This window comes from Acartia tonsa, chromosome 7, assembly GCF_053477335.1.
Source record: "Acartia tonsa isolate MP-2025a chromosome 7, ASM5347733v1, whole genome shotgun sequence".
Taxonomy (NCBI): domain Eukaryota; kingdom Metazoa; phylum Arthropoda; class Copepoda; order Calanoida; family Acartiidae; genus Acartia; species Acartia tonsa.
Window position 1 is genome coordinate 34,483,052 of NC_137266.1, and position 22,376 is coordinate 34,505,427.

The 22,376-nt window shown below is 31.2% G+C and overlaps 1 protein-coding gene and 2 non-coding genes across 3 annotated transcripts; 1 reads left to right on the forward strand and 2 right to left on the reverse strand.

Annotated features, from left to right (window-relative positions):
• Window positions 1–4,906: 4,906 nt before the first annotated feature.
• LOC145324280 (cell adhesion molecule 2-like) lies at window positions 4,907–17,925 on the reverse strand. Its single transcript, XM_080166900.1, has 12 exons — window positions 17,778–17,925; window positions 16,460–16,554; window positions 15,652–15,730; window positions 14,089–14,165; window positions 13,296–13,351; window positions 12,006–12,039; window positions 11,003–11,087; window positions 10,701–10,746; window positions 7,264–7,321; window positions 6,787–6,869; window positions 5,695–5,751; window positions 4,907–5,114 (listed from the first exon to the last, which is right to left on the reverse strand). The coding sequence occupies exons 1-12, from the start codon at window positions 17,874–17,876 to the stop codon at window positions 5,059–5,061; spliced, it is 825 nt and encodes a 274-aa protein (XP_080023026.1). The 5' UTR covers window positions 17,877–17,925; the 3' UTR covers window positions 4,907–5,058.
• TRNAR-UCG (transfer RNA arginine (anticodon UCG)) lies at window positions 14,510–14,582 on the reverse strand. Its single transcript has one exon. It is a non-coding gene; the product is annotated as a tRNA-Arg (tRNA).
• On the forward strand, window positions 14,986–15,058 carry TRNAR-UCG (transfer RNA arginine (anticodon UCG)). The gene has a single exon. It is a non-coding gene; the product is annotated as a tRNA-Arg (tRNA).
• Window positions 17,926–22,376: the final 4,451 nt, after the last annotated feature.

Sequence of the window (22,376 nt, forward strand, 5' to 3'; positions counted from 1 at the left end):
TCACAGGTCCAGGAAAGGTTTAGAACTATTTTTGGTGGATATGCCACCATTTTCCTAAAGGAAATCGCCCCTTCATTTTTTCCCCAATAGCCTAATGTGTTAATGCCCAACATAAAATTAAAGTTTCAATAAGCATTAAGTTTTGATATCTACCTATTAGGATTCTAGTGTGATGCCATTATTAAACTAGTTTTTATGCGGTATTGATATAGACCGTTGGTGTGTATGTGAAGTTGTGAACGAGGACATGGAAAGATGTTCTAGAAAAGCCATACTGTGAAGAATAACACAAAAAGGAAAATAACATCGTGATTTTCTTTTAAGGTTACTTTTATTTCTGTTATTCTTTAAGGTTCAGAATCCGCTTTATTTTTGCACACATAAACCCGTTCTGGTCCTATAAATTTGATTCACGTAAACGCTGTTAATAATCTATAAAAAAAAAACTACGCTAATACAGTTATTTATCATATCGTGTTGCAAATAGCTTTTCAAGATAATAAAATAGAAAATAATGAGACAAATTCAAGGTCAACAAAGTGTTATTAATTTTATGTTTTTATCTTATTATTCGTAGTAAATTCTGTTTAATAAGTTACATGATTTTTCAGTATTGCTCAAAAGCAGATATTAATCGGTTTCGAGGTCATACTGAAATTTATTTTTATAAACTTGCATGTTTAAATAATGATTTAATAACTGATTTTTATGTTTTGATTTATTTTCTTGATTTCTTATCCTCAACAAAGTTTTCTGTTTGTCTGTCCAATAGGTATATTTTTTTGTTTCTGTGTCTTAGCTTAAACATGAATATAAACAACTTTAAAACACACACATATATATATATACTGTATATATTTATAAGGAAAATTGATTTTTATTTCTGTTTTTCAAAGGCATACAGTTTAACGGGTTCTTCTCGTCATTGATTGCATGGTCTTAGTTACCTCTAAAACGATGATTTTCAAGAATTTTGCCTGTCCTTTTGTACCATTTTTTGAAATTTGACCAAACTTTTTACTTTTTTTTGGGGACTAAAAGTATTTTAGAATAATTTGTAGCCTTTGATACGCAGATGTATGTTAATATGATTTTTGTGTATTATTTTCAAATTGGTTTAAAACTACGTAGTTATAATTAAGATCATGAAAATGGTTAACAACCCTGCAAAGTCTCGGTGATTTAAGTTATTTGACTTTCAATGAAATATTTTTTCATCTCATTATTTATTTAATTAATTTAAAGTTGAAAAGTCAATTAAATCATCTTTGCTTTTTAATTCTAAAGAAAATTAGAAAGAATCCCCTTTTGTATTTCATTTTCTTCATGTCAATAGCTTAAGATCTCATTTTGGATATCAATTGATATTGAATGTTTATACATCAATTCTAATATAAAAGGAGAGCGTTTAAGCAATTAGCATCTAGGGACTCTGAAAGGGAGCAGAAAAACCATCCCAAGGCTCAAGTAAATCTAAAAAAATAGCCTAAAACCAACCCAGGACCTATTTGAAGTTTCTCTACAAGGGAGAACTCAATAAAATCAACAGGTATCAAAATCTTGAGCGTTAGACAAAAAACCTCACTAATTTATATAATAGCAAGATCAGGGCCAATATTTTTAATTTTTTGTTAGCTATGCTGTGACCTTCGAATGACAATTGTCTGTGGGATGGCTACGGCTGCAGATTGACGGCTGGAATTTAAAAAAATGTAGGGGTTGCAGATGTAAAACATCAGGTGAAGCAGCGGCTTAAAAATCTACGTCAGCTGCTGTTACAGAACCAAAAAAATAAGGTCTATACCTCTAGTTTTTCCTATATTTTTGCGAATTGTCCGACAATAGTGAATTTCGTCACTATTCGTAGCATCTTGAGTTAAAGAACCTCAATGATTCGACTAAGTATGAATAACTCATTCAATTGCTTAATGGCAAACTGCGCGGCTGAATGCTAATACAAAAAAGCTGCCGATTTTTTTAGATGATTTTAGGGGATTTTTATAGTTTTTGGTTACTTTAATGAAACATATTTGATTTTGAGTTAAATTCTATAACTTTAATTATCTGATCAAATCCGTTTTCTATTGATTATCTCTTATTAATTGGAATCTTAAGACTTAAATAGTCCTTTTAATTCCATTTAATCCAATTAACAATTAGATTATTTGTTCAGATAAAGTTCTGTTATGAAAGAACACTCAAATAAATTTTTTTATTGATAATTGAGAATTGAAAATTGGAGGTTTAATTTCAGAGAGCCTATAACAGTAAAAAATTGTTAAAAAATAAAAAAAAAGTAAACAGAGAGATAAATGGATAAAAGGGCCGTCATTTAAGATCTAAAGGGATTAGACAATAACTGCCGATAAATTGATGTACTTCCTTAAAGATGATTCACCAAACGATTGGACACTCAACTTAATTAACCAATCAAAATTCGACAAAGGTTCCCTAGTTGTTAAGCCAACGAATAAGAATAAAACTTTGGTGACCATAGAAATAAACAACCCATTGTCTCCTCTCTCTCTCTAATATAAGAGCATTACAAGCAGACAGATCAACATTGCTTTGTTTAGTAATTTCAGTAAATTTAAACACTTATATTTGAATAATAATTTATTAATAATAAGCTTGAATCAATATAATTTTATAATAATCACAACTTAATTAAATGCAATTTTAATTTAACATTAATCATATAAGTTAATTTTTAAAAAGTAAACAACAAAAAATTATTAATAGCATCTTTTTATCAGATTGTCAAAGAAATCATAGATTTGATTTAAATATTGAAAAAGTGTGTTCTATGAAAAAAGAGAATATTTTTTTAACAAATCTTTTTAAATCCACCTTTTATTTCATTTAACCCCTAAATTGAAGTTTTTGAAGAGTATGTCCCTAAAAAGCGCAGCCTTAACAATTTTGATGAAAATTTAAACGTCTGTTTTAAAGTAATTTGTGCATTTAAAAAATCAAGTTAGTTATATAGCCCGTTTTCTTATAGGTGCTTTAGGTAACGTCTCACTGTCAATCAGATGGACGTGTGAACATAACCAATTTTAGAGTAGCTCTAGATAAAAAGATTAAACCAATGTATTTGGCCGTCAAGATTGTTAACGCAGTGAAATTTTAAAGAATAATAAAAATTGTGAGCCAAAGTTTTTCTTAAATTTAGATTATTATTGCTTTTTATTCCCATTAATTACAATTTTCAATAATATACTTTACGAAATTTACGAAATTTAACATATATAACAGTAATTAAAAATTAGTTTTTTTTTATAAATAAAGCTATTACTATTAAGATTTCCTATATAATAGGAAAATTTGAATTGCTAAAATAGCTTAAATAAAAACCAACTTTTTAGGTAATAAATATATGTAAATTATTAATATGTCTATTTTGAAATGCCAAAATATTCTACACTTGGGGTTTCTCTGTAAGTCCGTCACAATTGCGTAACCGTAAGCTTTTACCATACATCTCAAGATTAGTATAAAGATCCCTAGAACAATAAGGTAAAAATAGGAAGCGTAGCATCACTATAGTTATAAACAGAAGTTCATAACGTCTGTTTGTTTATATGTTATATGTTTCGCCTTTTGACATGGCTGTTTTTCTTAAATTGTGTTACTCTATCTGATAAGTTTAACTTCGCCTTTATGAACGGTGTTATACTTTCAATCAAACTTTTTGTCACAATGAAATGATTTTATGCAATCCTTATAATAAAGTAACAGGATATACATTCTATATATATGTGTCTGTGTGTACTAAGGGATCTCAAAAACCACTGAACCGATATGGTTCTCCTTTACATGGTAGCTTCTCATAGGACCTGGTAAGGTTTATAACTATTTTGGGGGAGAGTACCACAGCCGCCCTAGGAGAAATCACCCCTAGAAAATAATAAACCCCCCTCAAATTTTTTTTCAAATTTTCTCTAAAAACTGTAATTAAAAGAAAGGGTTTGACTCCCCCCCAACCCAAGGGTCCCTTAACCCTTTACAGTCGGGCCCCTTGCCGCACCTTAATCAGTCGGGGGGGGGGGGGCGTTCAACGCCCCCCCTTATTATCTCAGTTCCTATTAGAGCTAGAGGGCTAAATTTTTTTGTGCAAGTCCCCTGTTTGATAATGAATTTCCGACCTTTTATAAGTCTAAGTCAATTTTCGCTTCCTTCACCCTTTTATTTAACAACCTTTGTTTTTAGGTCCTTTTTTACTTCAAAATTTCAAACGGCTGTAATTTTCTTATTTTTGAAGCTAGAAGAAAATTTTTTTTCCAGAAAATGTTTATCTTTATGTAAATTTTACATTAGAAATATCAAAATATAAATTTCAGCGGCCGCAGCTGTACTTGGCAGCTGCCAGCCGCCGCAGTCGGCGGTCGGCGGGAAAACGGCGGCGGATCTTCATGAAATTTTAATACGTTATGTAGACATGTAAGAATAGCTTAAGTTTAAAATTTGAAGTCTCTAAGTCAAAAATTGCAGCCACAGGAGCCTTTTAAAGATTTCTGGAGACCTGGAGGATCAGAACCTGCAGGATCATACCTGGAACCTGAAAGTGACTTGAACACCTGTATTTCATATAAGGATGTACTACTAGAGGATTTTTTAGTATTTTGATATGATAAAATGCTTTGTTTTAGTCAAAAAAATATTTTTGCTCTTTACCTGGATGACCCTGCCAGGTTTGCTGGCATCCTGTGCCCGCCAGGATGGAGATATTCAAAAAATTCCAACTCTTAGTTATGTGTCATACCCATACTTAAAAAGTCAAGCAGTTTGGGCTCTTCATCTTTCACACACAGAAAATGAGATAGAAAAAACCGGATGGGGGGGCGTTCAACGCCCCCCCCCCCCGACCGTTAAGGGTTAATGCCTCTAGGGGCGTAGCCGCTGCTAGTAAAGTAATATAATGATTGTTATTTATAAAAAAGACTAATAATTATATAACATTAGATAATAGATAGATAAAATTCCTTTTGCATTTATTTTGAGCTGCTTTTTTTGCGCATTCTGTTTTTATATAATAAAATTTTATTTTTTTTATTATTAAATATTTCTCCATATTATCAAGGAAACTGCAGTCAAAATCAGACTCATATAACCTAAAAAAACAAGAGTGATTATTTTTGATAGCAGTATAGTGTATGCTAATAACACAGTAATACTTGTTAATGCTTGTTTTAATTCTCAATTTTGAATGCCACTATCTAAAGTAAAGGTTTAACTTTTATCTTAATGCAGTAAAACAAAACAAAAAAGCTTTTAACTATAACTAGATTCTTTAAAAGACATTTAAACTATTAGTATAAAATGTTAATCTATAATATTTTTCTGCCATTACACTAAACTGTGTTATCTTTGTATTTTGAAACCGTTTATAGTGCCTATAAAAATGACGTGATGTAATACACATGACCAATAATAGGCCATTACACCGACTAAATTACCAATGGCTGGCCAGTATACATTTTAATTGACCAATGGTAAGCCAGTTTGACGACACTTATTATAGCCCAAAGTGTTAATTTTACATGTTTTTTTGCCAATGAATCAAAATATTAATTCTAGCATAGCAACATGAAATTCTAGAATAGCTTGGCTACTAATATACAAATAAACAGATGCACATCCTAATACTTTCCGGACATTTCTAATAGAGTGTATGTTGTGTATGTAAATTACCAGATTTATTTAGCTTATCTGCGGCACTAATTCTTCCAAGAGCTTTCCCTCCAAGATCTAAAAAATAAACAAAATTAAAGGCAATTTCCCTCAAAATCAAAGTGAACCACAAACAAACTTTCAAAAATGTAACAAAGTTTAGGTTGGGTAAAGTATGGGCTAAGAAAGATTCCGCAAAGTTAGTTAGATCCCCGCAGAAGGTTGAATCCTTTCATTTAAAGTTAGAATTATAATGGAGAGGGATCCTTTTTGATGTCAACTTATTTGTTTAAGGGATTTTATCAAATTAAACTAATACATAAAAATTTACATCTACTTTACTTTAAAGCCAGTTTCTTTAAAGCGAAGCTTTTCTATATATTATAATCAAAATGACTTTAGGTTAAAGTTTGGTTGCATGATTTCATAGAGAAAAAAATAAAAGAGAGGAATCGAAGCAACCAGAAGACGAAAATAGGCAGTGGGCCTAGAGGCCTACTCAGCGCTGTAACGGCGCTAAAATTTATTGCTATTCCACTACTTTTCAAATGGGAGGATTAAAAATTATTTTAAAAATATTTTTTTACTTTTTACTATTTCCATATTTAGGGCAAGAATATTAGATTAGATATTTTTGTTTTAATTAAAAATTACATAGAATTTTATTTTCATTTAAAAAAATTTGTTCATGAAAGATGAATCCTTCTATTTCTAAAAAGGGGGAAATTTTTTTCATAATTAACATTCAGCTGATTCTGACCGCCCACGGCTGTTTGCTAAATATCGCTTTTCTTTTTATTCACATTGTTATTTATGATTGACTTACAAAAAGCCCTGGGCGGCTTTTGATTTTCGACTGCTTCTAAATTTAGGGATGGGGAAGTAGTATTTTACCATGAAAAAGGGGTGAGTATTCATCCTCTTATCCTTTTTCCTTATGCATGATTTAAAGCAAAGTACCATCCAAAATGCAAATTTTAAGAAATAACTCAATTTAATGTGCGGGGATGTAAAAAGAACGCTTTGTTTAATGCAGTAAAGTTTCACAAAATTTAGACAATTCTTTCATGATTAATAAAAATAGTTAATAGTTAAGAATATGAAAAAAGATACCTAATCCAAGTATGTTTCTCTCAACAGATTTATAAAAAGTTCTGTAAATATCAGCCGTGCATTTCAAGTTTAAGTAGCCATGCCTAAAACAGGATAGATTGAATTCAACCTTTTAGTCATTTTAGTAGATTCTTTCACTTTTTAAGTCTCTGACATGATATTTAAGCAACCCAATAAGACTCAATGTCAACCAGGCGACTTAATAAGCCTGAGCAGCAGCAGCCATTAGACAAATGAGTTTTACGAAGCTGTAGCTGCAACCGCACACATTGATAAATCTAAGACTAAACTGTAGTTACAACCGCAAAAAAAAAGCTAAACGGCTTTGAGGAAAAACCAGCTACTCTCAGCCGAATCCACCCCAATCCTGATCAAAACTTAGCCTTAGCCGCATATTTGCGGCTACAGGTGCGGCTGCCGAACTCTTAATTTAACCATTCCAGCTTTGATAAGATATTAAAATTGTATGGTATTTACCTGAAATGATTTCTTTTGATTCTGAGACTGTAAGTGCTAACTGCGGGAGTCAATCCATCTAAATAAATAATTTATACATAATTAGATTAATAAACTCGTTCTGTCATTAAATATACAAATTAGTTGTATAATATAATAGTGTGTCCCAAATGTAGCATTTAAAACATCTTTATTTCTAAACTATTTTGACAAATATTTTTATAATTATAAAATTATAATAATCGTCTCATTTTTGGAATAATGATTTCTAAAACAATTAGACTATAAAGTCTTAAAATGCAAGAATGGACTTCTGGATATGTTGAATATTGGATACAATGTTTCTTTATATTTGTCAATGTTTGTTTGTGTGGTTTATCTATTGAGCTTCGCTTTATAGATGTTGTTATCAGGGATCGGAAGCCTCACGTAAGCCGCGCATAAGCCTCAGTTTTAAACCTGCTTGTGAGCAGAAAATTTTTTTTTAGAAAGAAGGATTGTCTGCTAAAGAGCCGTTTTAAACATCCAGCTGAATTTTATTGTGATAAAATCATGATTTCACTGAGGCTTACACGCGGCTTACGTGAGGCTTCCGATCCCTGGTTGTTATCCTTGAAAAATAAAACTAGAAATATAAAAAAGATCTGTTGATTTGTAGTCTAATAGCAATAGCATGATTCATAAACCTAAGCCTATTACTTTAGATTTTCAATACTACTGGCGTACTTCAACATTTTTATGGGAGTTTGTAGTTTTTTGTTTTCTTCAGACTGAAAATGATTTTTATTGTTGCTAGTGACAAACCCCAAACTGTCCAGATTTGAGCAAGACGATTCCAGTTACGTCACATACGTTTCGGGAAAGAAAAAGGGAAGGGGGGAAGAAAATTTCTTCAAAAGAGATGGGAGAAAAGGGAAGAGATTTTCCTTCCCCCTTCCCTTTTTATACGACGTCACAGGAATCGTCTTGCTCAAATCTGGACAGTTTGGGGTTTGTCTTGCTAGTGGCTATGCCACCAGGAGCACTTGATGTTTGGGGGAGGGAATTCTAAAATTTGTATTTCTATAGTTTGAAAAGAAAAAAAGTATTGTTGGGGGGTATTCTCTTTTGGGAGGGTGGTGGTACCCTCCCTCAGTATAGTTATAAGCCTACCCAGGACCTATGAGAAGTTTTGGAGAACCATATCGGTCCAGTGGTTAGCAAAGTCCTTCGGTACAGACAAACATACATCCTGTTACTTTTATATAAGGTTAAATTAAAACGTAGTCTTTTACTCGTGGACAGAATTTCTTATTTTTATTTGACAAACATGATCCTAAATGCCTTTTCAACTTCTATTTTGAATTATTTTTATGTTACTCCCTTCAAAAGAATGCTGGGTATGCCCTAACAAGGTATCTATATTGCAAGAACATAAATCTTCTCAAGAAAAGTATCGACTTTAATATTGAACTCTTAACCTCATTTCTTTTAAATATTATCTGAAAAGCTCTATTTTAAACTCAAAATTAGGTTGCTCAATTTATTTAAATCTAGTGACCGCGCCACTACTTCCGGAAGATTTCAACGGACAATGAAAAACCCTCTATAATTAATATGAAGAATTTCGGCTACGCCCCTAGATGCCTCTAGGAGCACTTGAAGAGGAGAAGCTGAATTCGATAACCCAATTTTTATTTAGATGTTAACAGAAAAAGTAAAAACGAAATTTAGTGGGGGGAGGGTCGCATTTTTTTATATCCTGTTACTTTTATATAAGGATGTTTTGGTAGTTATATAATTCCAACAACTGATTTCATAAGTTTTGTAAAGGTTAGAAATTTGGTAAATTGACAATAGCAGCTTAAGTGCTTTAAATTTTTAACATTATATTTTGCTTTAGCTTTTAACATTGAAATTTTAAATCTATATACAAATACTAGCGGATTCGCCCCTAGTATCTAGAATCTAGATGCTATGTGTTCGAATGGATAGAGGAAAGCTAGACAAATAGCTTAAAACCATTAAGGACCCATACTAAGCTAACCTGAACTAGAGAACCCAATCTGTTCAGTAGCTATTGAGAACTTTAGCTTCAGACGAAAAAACTTATACTACTTTATTTAATAGGATAAAAATAATGTAAAAATATGTATAATTAAGTAGCGCAGCAATAAAAGTAATGTTTTCATATGGAACATAATAAAAAACATGGATCTAAGGGCTGATAAATTGATATATGTCCCCAATGATAATACACAATATTATCCCTTCTGTAGATTGTAATTAGTGGTTAAAACGTCTGGACATTCAACTTAATGAACCATTAAATCAAAATTCGATAAAAAGTCCCCAAAGTGTTAAGCCAACGAATAAGAAACATCATCATAAAACTTTGGGAACTACTGTAATAAACGGAAAAAAATCTGCAATTTTACTAAAAAAAGTTAAAAGTATTGCATTCTTTTGAAAAGGCTATCTTATAATGTATCTTTGCTCTTATATGAATTACAAAATCAAATTGTATTAGTAGTATACTTCCCCTATGATGAAATATTATGAATATCTCCATAAAAATGATATAATTACTTGTAGAAAGCAATTTATTTTGCATATATTACACGAGAAAACATAAAAATAGAAGCAACCCTTTCATTTTATTCTTAAAATCAATTGATATAGACATGTTAGTTTTAGGTTTTTTAGTAGCGAAGCTACTCTTTAGGTAATATGTGATGGTTTTTAAATTTTATTATTTCTGTTTGTTTGTGTGCAGTGCATGCCATCTTGTAATTTACATTATCATTCTATTCCGTTGTACTTGCTGTACTTGCCGTTTTCCCGCCAAGTACAGCTGCGGCCGCTGAAATTTATGTTTTGATATTTCTAATTTAAAATTTACATAAATATAAACATTTTCTGTAAAAACATTGTTCTTCTAACTTCAAAAATAAGAAAATTACAGCCGTTTGAAATTTTTCAGTAAAAAAGGACCTGAAAACAAAGGTTGTTAAATAAAGGGTTGAAGGAAGCGAAAATTGACTTTGACTCACTTAGAGTCGGAAATTCATTATCAAACAGGGGACTTGCACAAAAAATTAAGGTGCGGCAAGGGGCCCGACTGTAAAGGGTTAAAAGGAATTTAAGATATTGAATAGTCTAAACAAAAACAATCCATTAGACTATAACAATAACCTTAATATGTATAGTGTATAAAAGAAGTTTTTTAATAGTTATTCCTCGTATCGTATTATAAACGGCTTTCCGCGGATATAGAATGTACAATTATAAGATTAAAACTAGTTTTTTTAAGCCCCGTGCTAAAAAAACTAGTTTTAATCTCATGATTGTACATTTTATATTCGTAGAAAGCTGGATGTGATACGATGCTAGACATAGTTTTTTCTTATGGATGAGAACCGATTCCTATCCACCGGATTCAAATGAATACGAGAAAACCATTTCTAAATCATATTTACCTTTAGCCGGACTTTGATCGTGCTTATGTACATCTTTCTCATTTACCTAAATATATAATCATTGAAGAAAGTAATCAATTAGAATAAAAATTAAATCAATAGTTTAAAAATAAACTTCAATGTAAATTTTTAGCTGACAAATTTTTAAAAATCTTCCATTTCATCCACAAACAAAAGAACTAGGTTCCCTAACAGACATACAAATATAATGAGTAAGGAACTCAAAGCTTTATAGAAGCTGTGAAGACATTACAACACATATACAGCCTCGATGCAACGCTTTTAAAAAGGACGATACTTACCGGTTCATCATTGAGAAAAAACTTGATAAGAACAGGAGGATGTGAGGCAGGGGAGCTACAATTTACATCTAGCATCTCACCAACCCTGTAAATAGATTAGGTTTGTTTATCCGTTAAGATCTCACAAAGCTCTAAACAGATTCTGTTAGCTTTTTAAAAGTTTTAGTATGGTTTTAGGCTTTTTTTTATATCCCCGCCCTTCCCTTTAAATACGTAGCCCATAGATGATTAGCAACCTCCTAATATTTTAACGTCTGAGAAAAAATACGGAAAAAATAGGAGATTAACAGAAGAGAGGGAAAATTAGGGATTAATTCACTAAGGGAGGCATGAGGGGGGGGGGGGGATGGGTGCATTTAATTTAGTGGGGATTATTGTTGGAAAGTTGGGGAAGAGGAGACTGCGTTTTTCGAAGCGTAGCTATTCTAAATAAAGATTTTCCCGTCCATCACAGATTTCTCTAATGCATATTGAAAAACTTCAATGCAATAATCGTATAATCTCTATAATTAAGTATCCTAAAATGTTTGCAATTTTACGATATATTTGTAAATTTTGATTTCACTTTTAATTTTTAAATACGCTATAGGTATTAGTTAATTAAAACTCATCTGTTTGATTGTCTGATTAATTCCTGTTTATTCATGTTGTCACCCTTGTTTAATCCAGTTATAAATGCAAGATAAATGAAAGAGAGATAAAATCTTTGCATGGTACAGTTCTGATAAGCATATTATAAGAAGATTATTTATACAATCAATCAATAATTTATAAATAATTTATAAGAATTGACAGAATATTATTATTAACTATAGAAATGGTGCCTTCATATTATTATTTATCTGTTTGTTTTTCTGTCTGACTGCATGTCTATTTATCTATCTATCTATCTATCTATCTATCTATCTATCTATCTATCTATCTATCTATCTATCTATCTATCTATCTATCTATCTATCTATCTATCTATCTATCTATCTATCTATCTATCCTGTGTGCTGACCTGTACTTATCACTGCCCCCCACCAGGTATGGACCTGAATATGTAAACATAAATTATAATATTATTCTGCGTAGCATCTCTACAAGATTTATAGTTTCTTTCTAATTTTCGGAAAACAGGAAAATGCGAGTATAGTTGGATACTTTTAATCTATTTCTATCTGTTTTTCTTTTTTCCTCTTTTCTATCTTTGACCATTTATATATTTCCTCTTATCTTTAATTTTCTCATGTTTTGATATATCTTTTCTTTTTGCCCTCCCTCTATCATTTGTTATTTGTTTAAACAAACCATTTAGACTAAGGAATTGTATCTGTATCTGTAAGTGTAATAATATATAAATTTATTTGGTTATGTCTCTCTAGCGGAGCTTCAACGAATAAAACCCTCCTTGTAAAACCAAGAAAGTCTTATGTCAAAGTTTTAACATACAACAAACACATGCACGTCAACACTCTGAATATTAACAACAATCTTACACAAGAAAAAGGTTTCACAATGTGTTTAATTCGCTGTTCTTAATTATAGAGGGGTCAATTGGCTAATTATTACACCAGTCTCAAAAGTTTCGGATCGAACATGGACAAAAAACGAAGTAGCGGGTTTCGTCGTATTTTTACAGTAGCTTTTATTAGGTTATTATAGGTTGGTTAGATTAGGTAAATGTTAATGATTGCCCCGCAGGATTAAAGCCCTTATAGGGGCTAGAAATATGAGAAAAGCTACTGTGAAAATACGAAACCCTATACTTCGTTTTCTTTCCATGATTCAAAGTATTATATTAATATTTTCTTATTCGTTGGCTCAACAACTTTGGGGACTTTAATTGAATTTTAATTGGTTGGTTCATTAAGTTGAATGCCAAAAGTTTCAACCACTAATTGTTATCTAATTATGGGACAATTTGTGTATTGATTTTGGACATTGATTAACCGGCCATTGTCTTATCTCTTTAGACCCCTGCATAATTCCGCTTATAATTTTGATTTTGCACTACGCTGTAAATGATGTCCGATTCCTGTTGAATTAGAGCAATCATGTATAGCATTGTGCTATAAACAGCCTTCCGCGGATATAAAAATGTACGATTATTAGTATAAAACCAGTTTTTTTTATCCCCAAAATGCCAAAGGCAAGGGCTTAATTTGTTTTAATCTTATGATTGTACATTTTTATATTAGTAGAAAACTGTATATAATACGATGCTATACATAATTTTCAGTATGGCTGAGAACCGGTTAAAATCCAGTGGATATTAATCGGATTAGAGGCAATACTGGACAAGTTTTACCTGACTCTGGAGGATGTATAACACGCATATTCTTTGTTACTGCCGTTGTACGGAACCTTAAATAATAAACAATTTTATAAAAACAGTAGGGAGAAGCTTTTTATAGTGCCTAAAAAAAATGAAATCATACTGGCCTACCATTGGTCAATTAAAATGAATGCGTGCCTCCTATTAGTAATTTAGTCTGTGTGTTGATCTATCATTGGTAATTTTTATTGTATGGCGTTATTTTTTTTATAGCACTATAAAGAGTCTCATTAGACAACATTCAAAATAACGATGCACAGAATAAAAGACAGACTAGGATAGACGTACGGACATAGCTAGATGAAGAGATATTGCTCATTGGTCAGTGGAATATCCACAAGAAATTTCAGCAGACTATCTTATATAGCAACCAATTAAAAAACATTTCTCCATTATAAGTCACATTTTATTTTTAGTGTTTTAGATGGATAAATGAAAAAAGGATGTTATTGATTCATAATTAATTATATAGGGGTCTTATAAAAAATTCATAGCAGTACTTACTAACCTAGGGGCTTCAGTGCTGACTTCTCAAGTGTACATACCTGCGGATTCCAAGGATATTTACAGAAAGTGTAACACCTGCCATACTTTACAAGTGTATAGACCTGCGGATTCCAAGGATATTTACAGAAAGTGTAACACCTGCCATACTATGTTACTTACTAACCTAGGGGCTTCAGTGCTGATTTCACAAGTGTATAAACCTGCGGATTCCAAGGATATTTACAGAAAGTGTAACACCTGCCATACTGTAGTTACTAACCTGGGTGCTTCAGTGCTGACTTCACAAGTGTATAGACCTGCGGATTCCAAGGATATGTTAAACAAATGGACTGATTCCTAAATATAAAATATATTCTCATGGATAATTTATAGGACATGTCACTCTTCAAATCCCTAAGCAAAAATTTGTTTTATTTTAAGGCGATTGTCATATGAAGCAATGGATGTAGAATACAGGAGAAAAATTGACGTCAATTTAGGTTGCAATATCCTATCGCCTTCATTGGTCGGGCTGTTTATCCAGTAGGAGAGGAGGGGATGGGTGTTATCGTCATTTTAGCCAGCTACAGAGTTCACTTAGATATAGAACATGAAAATCTGGTGTAAGATTCAGGTAATAATAAATCCATTTATGAAGCGCAATTTGTTTTTCAATTAGGTTTTTTGCACCAAAAAGCTATCGAGCACGGCAGGACTCGAACCTGCAACCTTTAGATCCGAAGTCTAACGCCATATCCATTAAGCTACGTGCCCTGTTATTAATGTAATTCTAGTGTCATAGTTACATTTTTATTTCAAAATTTCGAATTATGTAGTTGTGTTAAATGTTTCTTTTACTGTAGGCAACAAAAATTGTAACAGTCTGTTGTAATCCTGTGGACTGAAGTAGCTGGGTATATGTGTGTCTTTCTTTATGTATCTATATCCAGTAAGATCTTGTAAACGGCTACACCGATACATCAACAACTTTACGGATAGATAATACTGGGTCTAGCAGGTTTTGGTCCATTTAGCAGATGTAATATGAGAAAGGTGGGAGTTAAAATTGAACTACCAAGAAATATGACTACAAGTATTTGCAATATTTTTATTTCGCCAGAATGTCTACATTTTCCAATCATTATGTCATACAAGACTATAAGTATTAACATTAAGTGGGTGCGTAGCCAAATGGATAAGGCGTTAGACTTCGGATCTAAAGATTGCAGGTTCGAGTCCTGCCGTACTCGATAAATATTTTTATTGGGATTTAAAAAAAATAAAATATGTTAACTAGAGTCAATAATTTAAAATCTAGATGATATTTAAAATTGTATTAAAAAACTTTAAAAAGTTTTAAATAATTGTAAATATAAGTAATCTTTATACATTGAATTTTCAATTAAGAAGAAGTTATTTACCTAGAACAGTAAATAGACCACAATTATTTTCATAAAGGAGGGAAACTGTTAATGTGAATAGAATATACATGGATATTATGACAGGGAAAAATTGTCGCAATTTAGATTGTTAACATGGACATCACTTATTTGTCAGTTCGTTTATCCATTAGGAGGAGAGGGGATGGGATAAAAGGGGTGGATGGGAGAGATCGTTGTTGTAGCCAGCTTCAAAATTCACTTTATTAGGGACGTGATAATCTTGTGTCAGATTCAAGTATTAATAGATTCATTAAACTGTAGTTTATTATAATTTAGATGAGTTAAATGCGTGGTTTGTCAAGTTTTTCAGTGGTTGAAATCAGAGCCTTCGGGCCGGAGATTGTTGTAGGGGGAGTAGGTTCCACTAAGCAATTGCAGGATTTTACCAATTATTCTTTTACCTTATCGGAAAATTCAATCCTAACATCGACTCCATTAACTAGGAATTTCTGGGTGGGAGGTAGATCTTTCGGCACATATCTAAATAGATAGATAAATTGAATAAATATATATAGATAAATAGGCAAAAAGATAAATAGATAGTTGAAAGGGTATATAAATACAAAGATGCAAAATTTTATTTCTCTGTGTAAGTAAAGTAGATTGATTGATAGATAGAAAGATAGTTTGGTTTTTAAACACAAAAATAGATATACATATAACATTAAAAAAGATGATTGGCTAGAAGTTAGGATAAAAGTATACCTAAAAATATATACTAAACATGTTTATGAAAAATAGAAAAAAATAATAGATAATTGAGAGATTAATAGATAAATAAATATATATAGTTGGATATACTGATAAATTGCATGATGGATTGATAGAAGAATAGACAGAGGGATGGATAGATAGATGAATAACGGAATGGATGGATTTTCCAATGGATAATCTTTTTATATACTTAAGATAGCTTTATATTGAAAATTTTTACGATGGTGAAAGTCACGTTTCCTTCTAATATGACGTCCATCGAAATAGCTGTAACATTTAGTCCACTTTTTAAAGAGACACTTCCAAAATGTTTAAATTGTGTGCCTGTGAACGCAGTTGATAGTACCTAATGAAAAATAACGACATACAATAAAAATTACCAATGATAAGCCACTATACATTTTACCCTTGGTCAATTATCATGTATACTAGCCTCTCATTGGTCATTTGTATTGTATAACGTCATATTATTAGGCACTATCAACTGGTTCGTACCTGTAAAATTCTTGATTATCCTTGTACCACTTAACACTGTATAGCTTATCATTCTGAAGGTCGTAATCACATTTAAGCGATGCAGACTCTCCAACCTAAATAAGAAAGGGTCCATGAAACTTTTAGATATTTATTTTCTTATAGAGAATCAACTCTACAACTCACTTTGTCCTATTCGTCATCTATTTTACTATAAGTTTAACTGAAATGTACTTTGCAGTTATATTGAAGATATTTTTTAAAATTCTGCTTCTATTCTATGTATGTTAATATGTCCATAAATTTTTTTTTATTCTATCCGACAGTTGGATGATTTAATATTTTGAAAATACTTTTTATGCTTACTTCTTTTAAATGTTATCTTTATTTATCCTTCTATAATACAAAGTAAAACGATGTCTGTCTGTCTGTTTGTTTGTCTGTTTGTAACGAAGGATCTCGCTAACTGCAGAACCGATTGGGTTCTCCTTAACAGGGTAGCTTCTCATAGGTCCCGGGAAGGTTTATAACTATTTTTAGGTAGGTTATCACCACCCTCCCAAGAGAATCGCCGCTAAAAAAATTAACCCCCCCTCCAAAAAAAAAATCTTACTTTTTCTTTTAAAATCTGATTTAAGAAATTGGGTTATCCAATTCAATTTCCTCCTCCTCAAGTGCCCCTAGAGGCCTCTAGGGATGTAGCCTATCTAGTAGTAAGTCTATTTTGTCTGAAGCTTAATATTTCAATTACTTTTAGAATGAATGAGTTCTCCTTTTAAGGAAAGCTTTATATAGGAACTCGGATGTTTTAGTCTATTTTACATTTTGTTATTAGATTTAGTTATATTCTTTTAATATAGAGTTCTTAGATGCTAATTATAGTTATTAAGACAAATTTTATTACTTTTGACTGTTTATTGCAGTAGTTGTTATCAGTAAAGTAATTATATGATTTTTAGAGTAAATAGAATAAAAGAATCCTATTACATAAAGTAGTAAGGTTTTTTTTGTCTGTAGCGAAGGATCTCGCTTACCACAGGACAGATATGGTTCTCCTTTATATTGTAGCTTCACAGGGGCCCTTTGAAGGTTTAAAATTATTTTTGAGTAGGGACCACCACCATCCCAAGAGAAATCGCCCCTAGAAAAAATGACCCCCTAAATTTTTTTTCTGTTAAAACTATATTTGAAAATGAGCAGGAGTTAACAACCGCCCCCCTAAAGGGCTCTTGGAGCATAGCCGCTAGTAATTACAAAAAAGTGATACTATTGAAATTTATTGAATAAATACCGAATAGTAATATCAATACTCTAAAATTGATATTAATAAAAATCTTACCATTTCAAAATTAGGTACAATAATTTGATTAATATGAAGAGTAGAAGAGGGGGGTAAACAGATGACTAGCAATAACACATATAACTCAACAAAAAACATTTTTTCACTGACTTTTGATTTCTTCTTTTTATTCACTTTAACATTATAATTATCTAAAAGTTAAAGATTTTGTTAGTTTCAACAAAGAATATTACGTGCAGTGATCGTAACATCCTTATTAAAATTCAAATTAGATTAATTTCCACAGGGTTAATACTTAAACAGGGCTATAAAATAAAGCAAATACATTTTTGAAAAATATACTTAAATTAATTCATTTTTTTATGATTCATGAACATTTAACAAAAATGATCTATTCAACATAATTTCTATCTAGTATTTGAAAAGACTATTATCTAAAAAGGCAATATCCTATATGCAAATAAAAGATTGTTTTTTTTACTTTTTATTTTTCTACCTGCCTGGTTCTACATTGAAAGTTTTAAAAATATAAGAACTGTTCTTTTATTACAAATTGGGTCTTTGAATATAAGCCAAGAGCGTCGCAAATATTAACACAGCTGTATTAGAAGTATAATAGTGTGTTGCGTTTGTGAACTCGAACCTTTATCCTTTTTGTTTCCTTATCATTATTGGCAGTTTAGAAAGCGCCTATTTTCAAAAAGTTCATAATTGAACACGGCATTCAAAACAATGCTTGCGCAACCAAACAAAACAAAGCTAGCGTAGCCATCTTTAATTTTTCTTTCAAGATGTGCGGAATATCTGTGTGATAAAAAACCATGTATAGTCAAAAATGTGGTGTTATCCGTACTGAAAAATACCTTTGAGTGCTTCCCGGCTTGACAAGTTCAATGACCTCGGTAAGAATTCTTTCTTTAAGCATTTTTAATAGAGTGGAATGAATTTCTTAAAGATGGCAAATTAATCTTCTCATTTTCATTAAAATTAGACCAAGTAATTAATTTATTTTTGTACCAGAATATTTTAATAGTAGTCTATGATGATTTTATCTATGAATTACAAACTCGCATTTAGTTTTGATTAATTTTAAGCAAAAAATAACCCTAACTTCTTTTATACATTTTGAAATATAAAATTCGAAATCACGAAACCTTTTATAAGGAAAAGACGATTATTCCCAAATAAAAAAGACTTATTTTCTTTTACAAGATTTATTTCTTATAATGTATTTAACATTTTAATATTTGATTATTAATTTTGTTATTTTTTTATTTCAGCATGACCGTTTTCATACAATAAATTGTATTAGTAACTATGCTGGTTTTGATTCTTGTGGGAAGTAGCAGGTTTAGTACGTTTGTACTTAAAGATCTGGTAAACGGCCAGCCAAATGCCGTTGTACCGAAACAACAGCCAAGTCGCTGCAAAATGGCAGAAAGCAATTTGCTAGCAGACGAAAAAGGTCCCAACACTTAAACATTTAGTTATCTGGATTATATATCTGTACTAAGTACTTTCAATTATTATAAGAACAAAAATAAACCTTAATTCCTTTATTTATCATCAAAAGCTTTGATGATGTCAAACAAGCACAAAAAAAGCACTTACATTTTTTAATAAAAGATAAATATAAATATTTATAACAAATGATAGTGCTTTCACTTAAACCTACTTTTTGATCACTGAAGCTCCAAGCTTTTTTTTTTAAGAAAAAAACTAATTTATAGCCCTTGAGGGGTCTTTACTTTATCACTGCGGGACTATCTATGCAGAGATCATCTAACTTTCGTTTGACCAAACCTAATAAATAAAATAAGCTATACAAATACATTTATTTACAAAAAACTTAATTTTTGGTCAAAAAGCAATATGAGGAAACCGGACAAATAATAGAATAGGAAAAATTCTAGATTTGCATGGAGAATTTTATTTTTTTAACAATGTAAAACGGGAATAGTCCCTTTCGTGGCAACGCCCCTTAAGGGGCGATTCGTCGTACTTTTAAAATGGCTTTTGATAGGTTATTTTAGGTTAGGTTAGGTTATATTTATTTGGGTGATTGCCCCACAGGGTTAGAGCCCCCCGCAGTGGCTAGAAATAGGAGAAAAGCTACTGTGAAAAATACGAAGAATCGCCCTTTAAGGAGTGTTGCCACGAAAGGGACTATACGCGTAAAAACTATTACACTGCAAATATGTAATAGATTTTTTGATGATTTGTGCTGTACATTTCCAAAAGAAAAAAAACTTTCCTAGTACTAAGTACTAAGTTTATCTTAGAAATAATACTTTTTTCCTGGAAACGCTTTATTTGACCTTTTATGTTGTATTATTTGTATTAGCAAAGAACAAAGGGTGGGAGTATAAACTTAAGAAAAATATAAGCTCTTTCTAACAAATTAAACTTTTCTTCAATGGGATAAGTCTGTCTGTCTGTCCGTCCATACGTAAAAGATGGCTATCATCATTTTGATAAAACTAACCTTTTACACTTTATAAAACACTTCTGCACAATGCTATGCTTTAAGTACGTCAGTATTGTTAATTTAGATTAATTTTTACGTCAGATTGTTTCTAATATATGAAAAGTTATGTCAATCTTAAATTGCAAAGGTTCTATTGTATGACTGTTGAGCTTCGCCTTTATAGATGTTGTCATCCTTTTGTTAATCTCACCTCACAAGAACAAAATATGCAGGAATCTCAAGGGATAAGACGAAAGAATTAAGTAAATTCCCATTAATAATAAACAATTTTAACAATTCTGTAGATTCAAACTCTTGTAAACTTAACTTAAAAAAGACAATAAAAATCCAATAAAAGTCCCCAACTGTTTAATCTAACGAATAAAAGAAAAAGCATGAAGATTTTGGTACCAGGGTATTTTACCGTCTATTATTCCCTACCTTCATGAAAGAAAATATGACATCACAAAACACATTTTGACCAAAATAATTATTGTATACTGTCAAAAACAGAAAAAAATCCAGTGATTTAAAGGGATAAGACATTGGGTGATAAATTGATAAACATCTCCAGTGATTATACACAATATTACCCCTTCTGTAGATTACAATCAGTAGTTGAAAGTTTGGACACTCAAATAAATGACCCAACTAATCAACATTCAATAAAAGTCCCCTATGTTGTTAAGTCGACTAGGGACTAGTGTAATAAACAGCCCAATTCCCTTTCTTCCCTGAAAAAATCTGCACTTTTACTAAAAATTAAAAAGTTATTGCATTTCTAAAAAAAAATGTTTATTAATTTTTCAAAAATCACGACTTTAATTATTTTCCCTTAATTATGCATGCTTTATTAATTAGACATTTATAATTTTAATATTAGCTCAAACTATTCAAAATAAATCAAGTAGATAATAAAATTCACTTTACAATCCTAAAATTTGTCATATTAAACGTTTCAAAGTAGATTAATTATTAAAGTTTTTTTTATTATAATCATAAACTTTTTCAAAGAAACCATTATAGTTTTCTACTAATAAAAAAACAAGGCTAACGTTTTTTAAATATAGTTTTAAACTTTTTTTTTATAATTAACAAATGTTTTATGTATTAACTCTGCTATGAGCCACTCACAAAATGAACAATAAATTTTTCAACATCTAGATATGCATCCTGGCCCTTACCCTGTGGAGTGGAGGGGAGGGGGGGGGGGGGGGTAAGATGGCCCTACTCATAATGGCCTCGAAGATTCCACTGCTAATGGTCCGTTAATGAGATGGTAAACGGCGGGGTGGTTAAGGTGATAATTTACGTGCCAATACTTTTGGCGGGTACTCACAAGTTGCACAGTGAGTCAAAATCAAATAAATATGGATAAATTGAAAATAATAAATGATGATATATACACTAATAAATGGAATACTTTATTATTTTACAAAAATAACTAACTAGAGAATGAGGCATACAAAATATAAAATTGCTTTATAAATCGTAGCCTAGGGTTTTGAAAGCCGGAAAGCTGTTTTAACTCAACATGTTAAAGATGTTATTTTCTGGATCTCTGTCGCATTCTTGATTTAAAGCAAATTAAGAGGGAGAATACCTTGATTTATGAACAGGGGAAGCTAATATCTACAGGAAGAAAATAAAATATTCTTTTTGGAAAGAAGCAAAATACCAAAGAACTGATTACTAATTTTGAGGATATCAACAATCCATTGAGGTATGAATTTGAAGGAAGGCTATATACATATACAATACTTTAAAATAAATTTCATATAAATATTTACAAAACAAAAAAACTAACTTTTTAACCCTTACAGATCGGGGGGGGGGTCATATTGACCCCCCCCTCTAGTTTTTTCAATGCCATTTTTTTTGTAGGTAAGATGGAGAGCTGTGACTTCATGACTTTTTAAGTTTAGTAATTATGCGTCGGCAAGAGTTGATTTTATTAGGATATCTGGTCTGTGTCGGTCGTGGTAACCGGTCAAAGTCGGTTGGGTAGCACCAAAATTAAAAAAAAATTCTAAATAAATCTTAATTTCTACATTATGACTTTTGTGTATAAGGTAGAAACCTAAAATTTTTTTGGTGAATACTGAGATATCAATGACCTTATGAGAAAAGTGGTGTTATGACCGTTTGACCGCTCCCTGACCAACTTTATG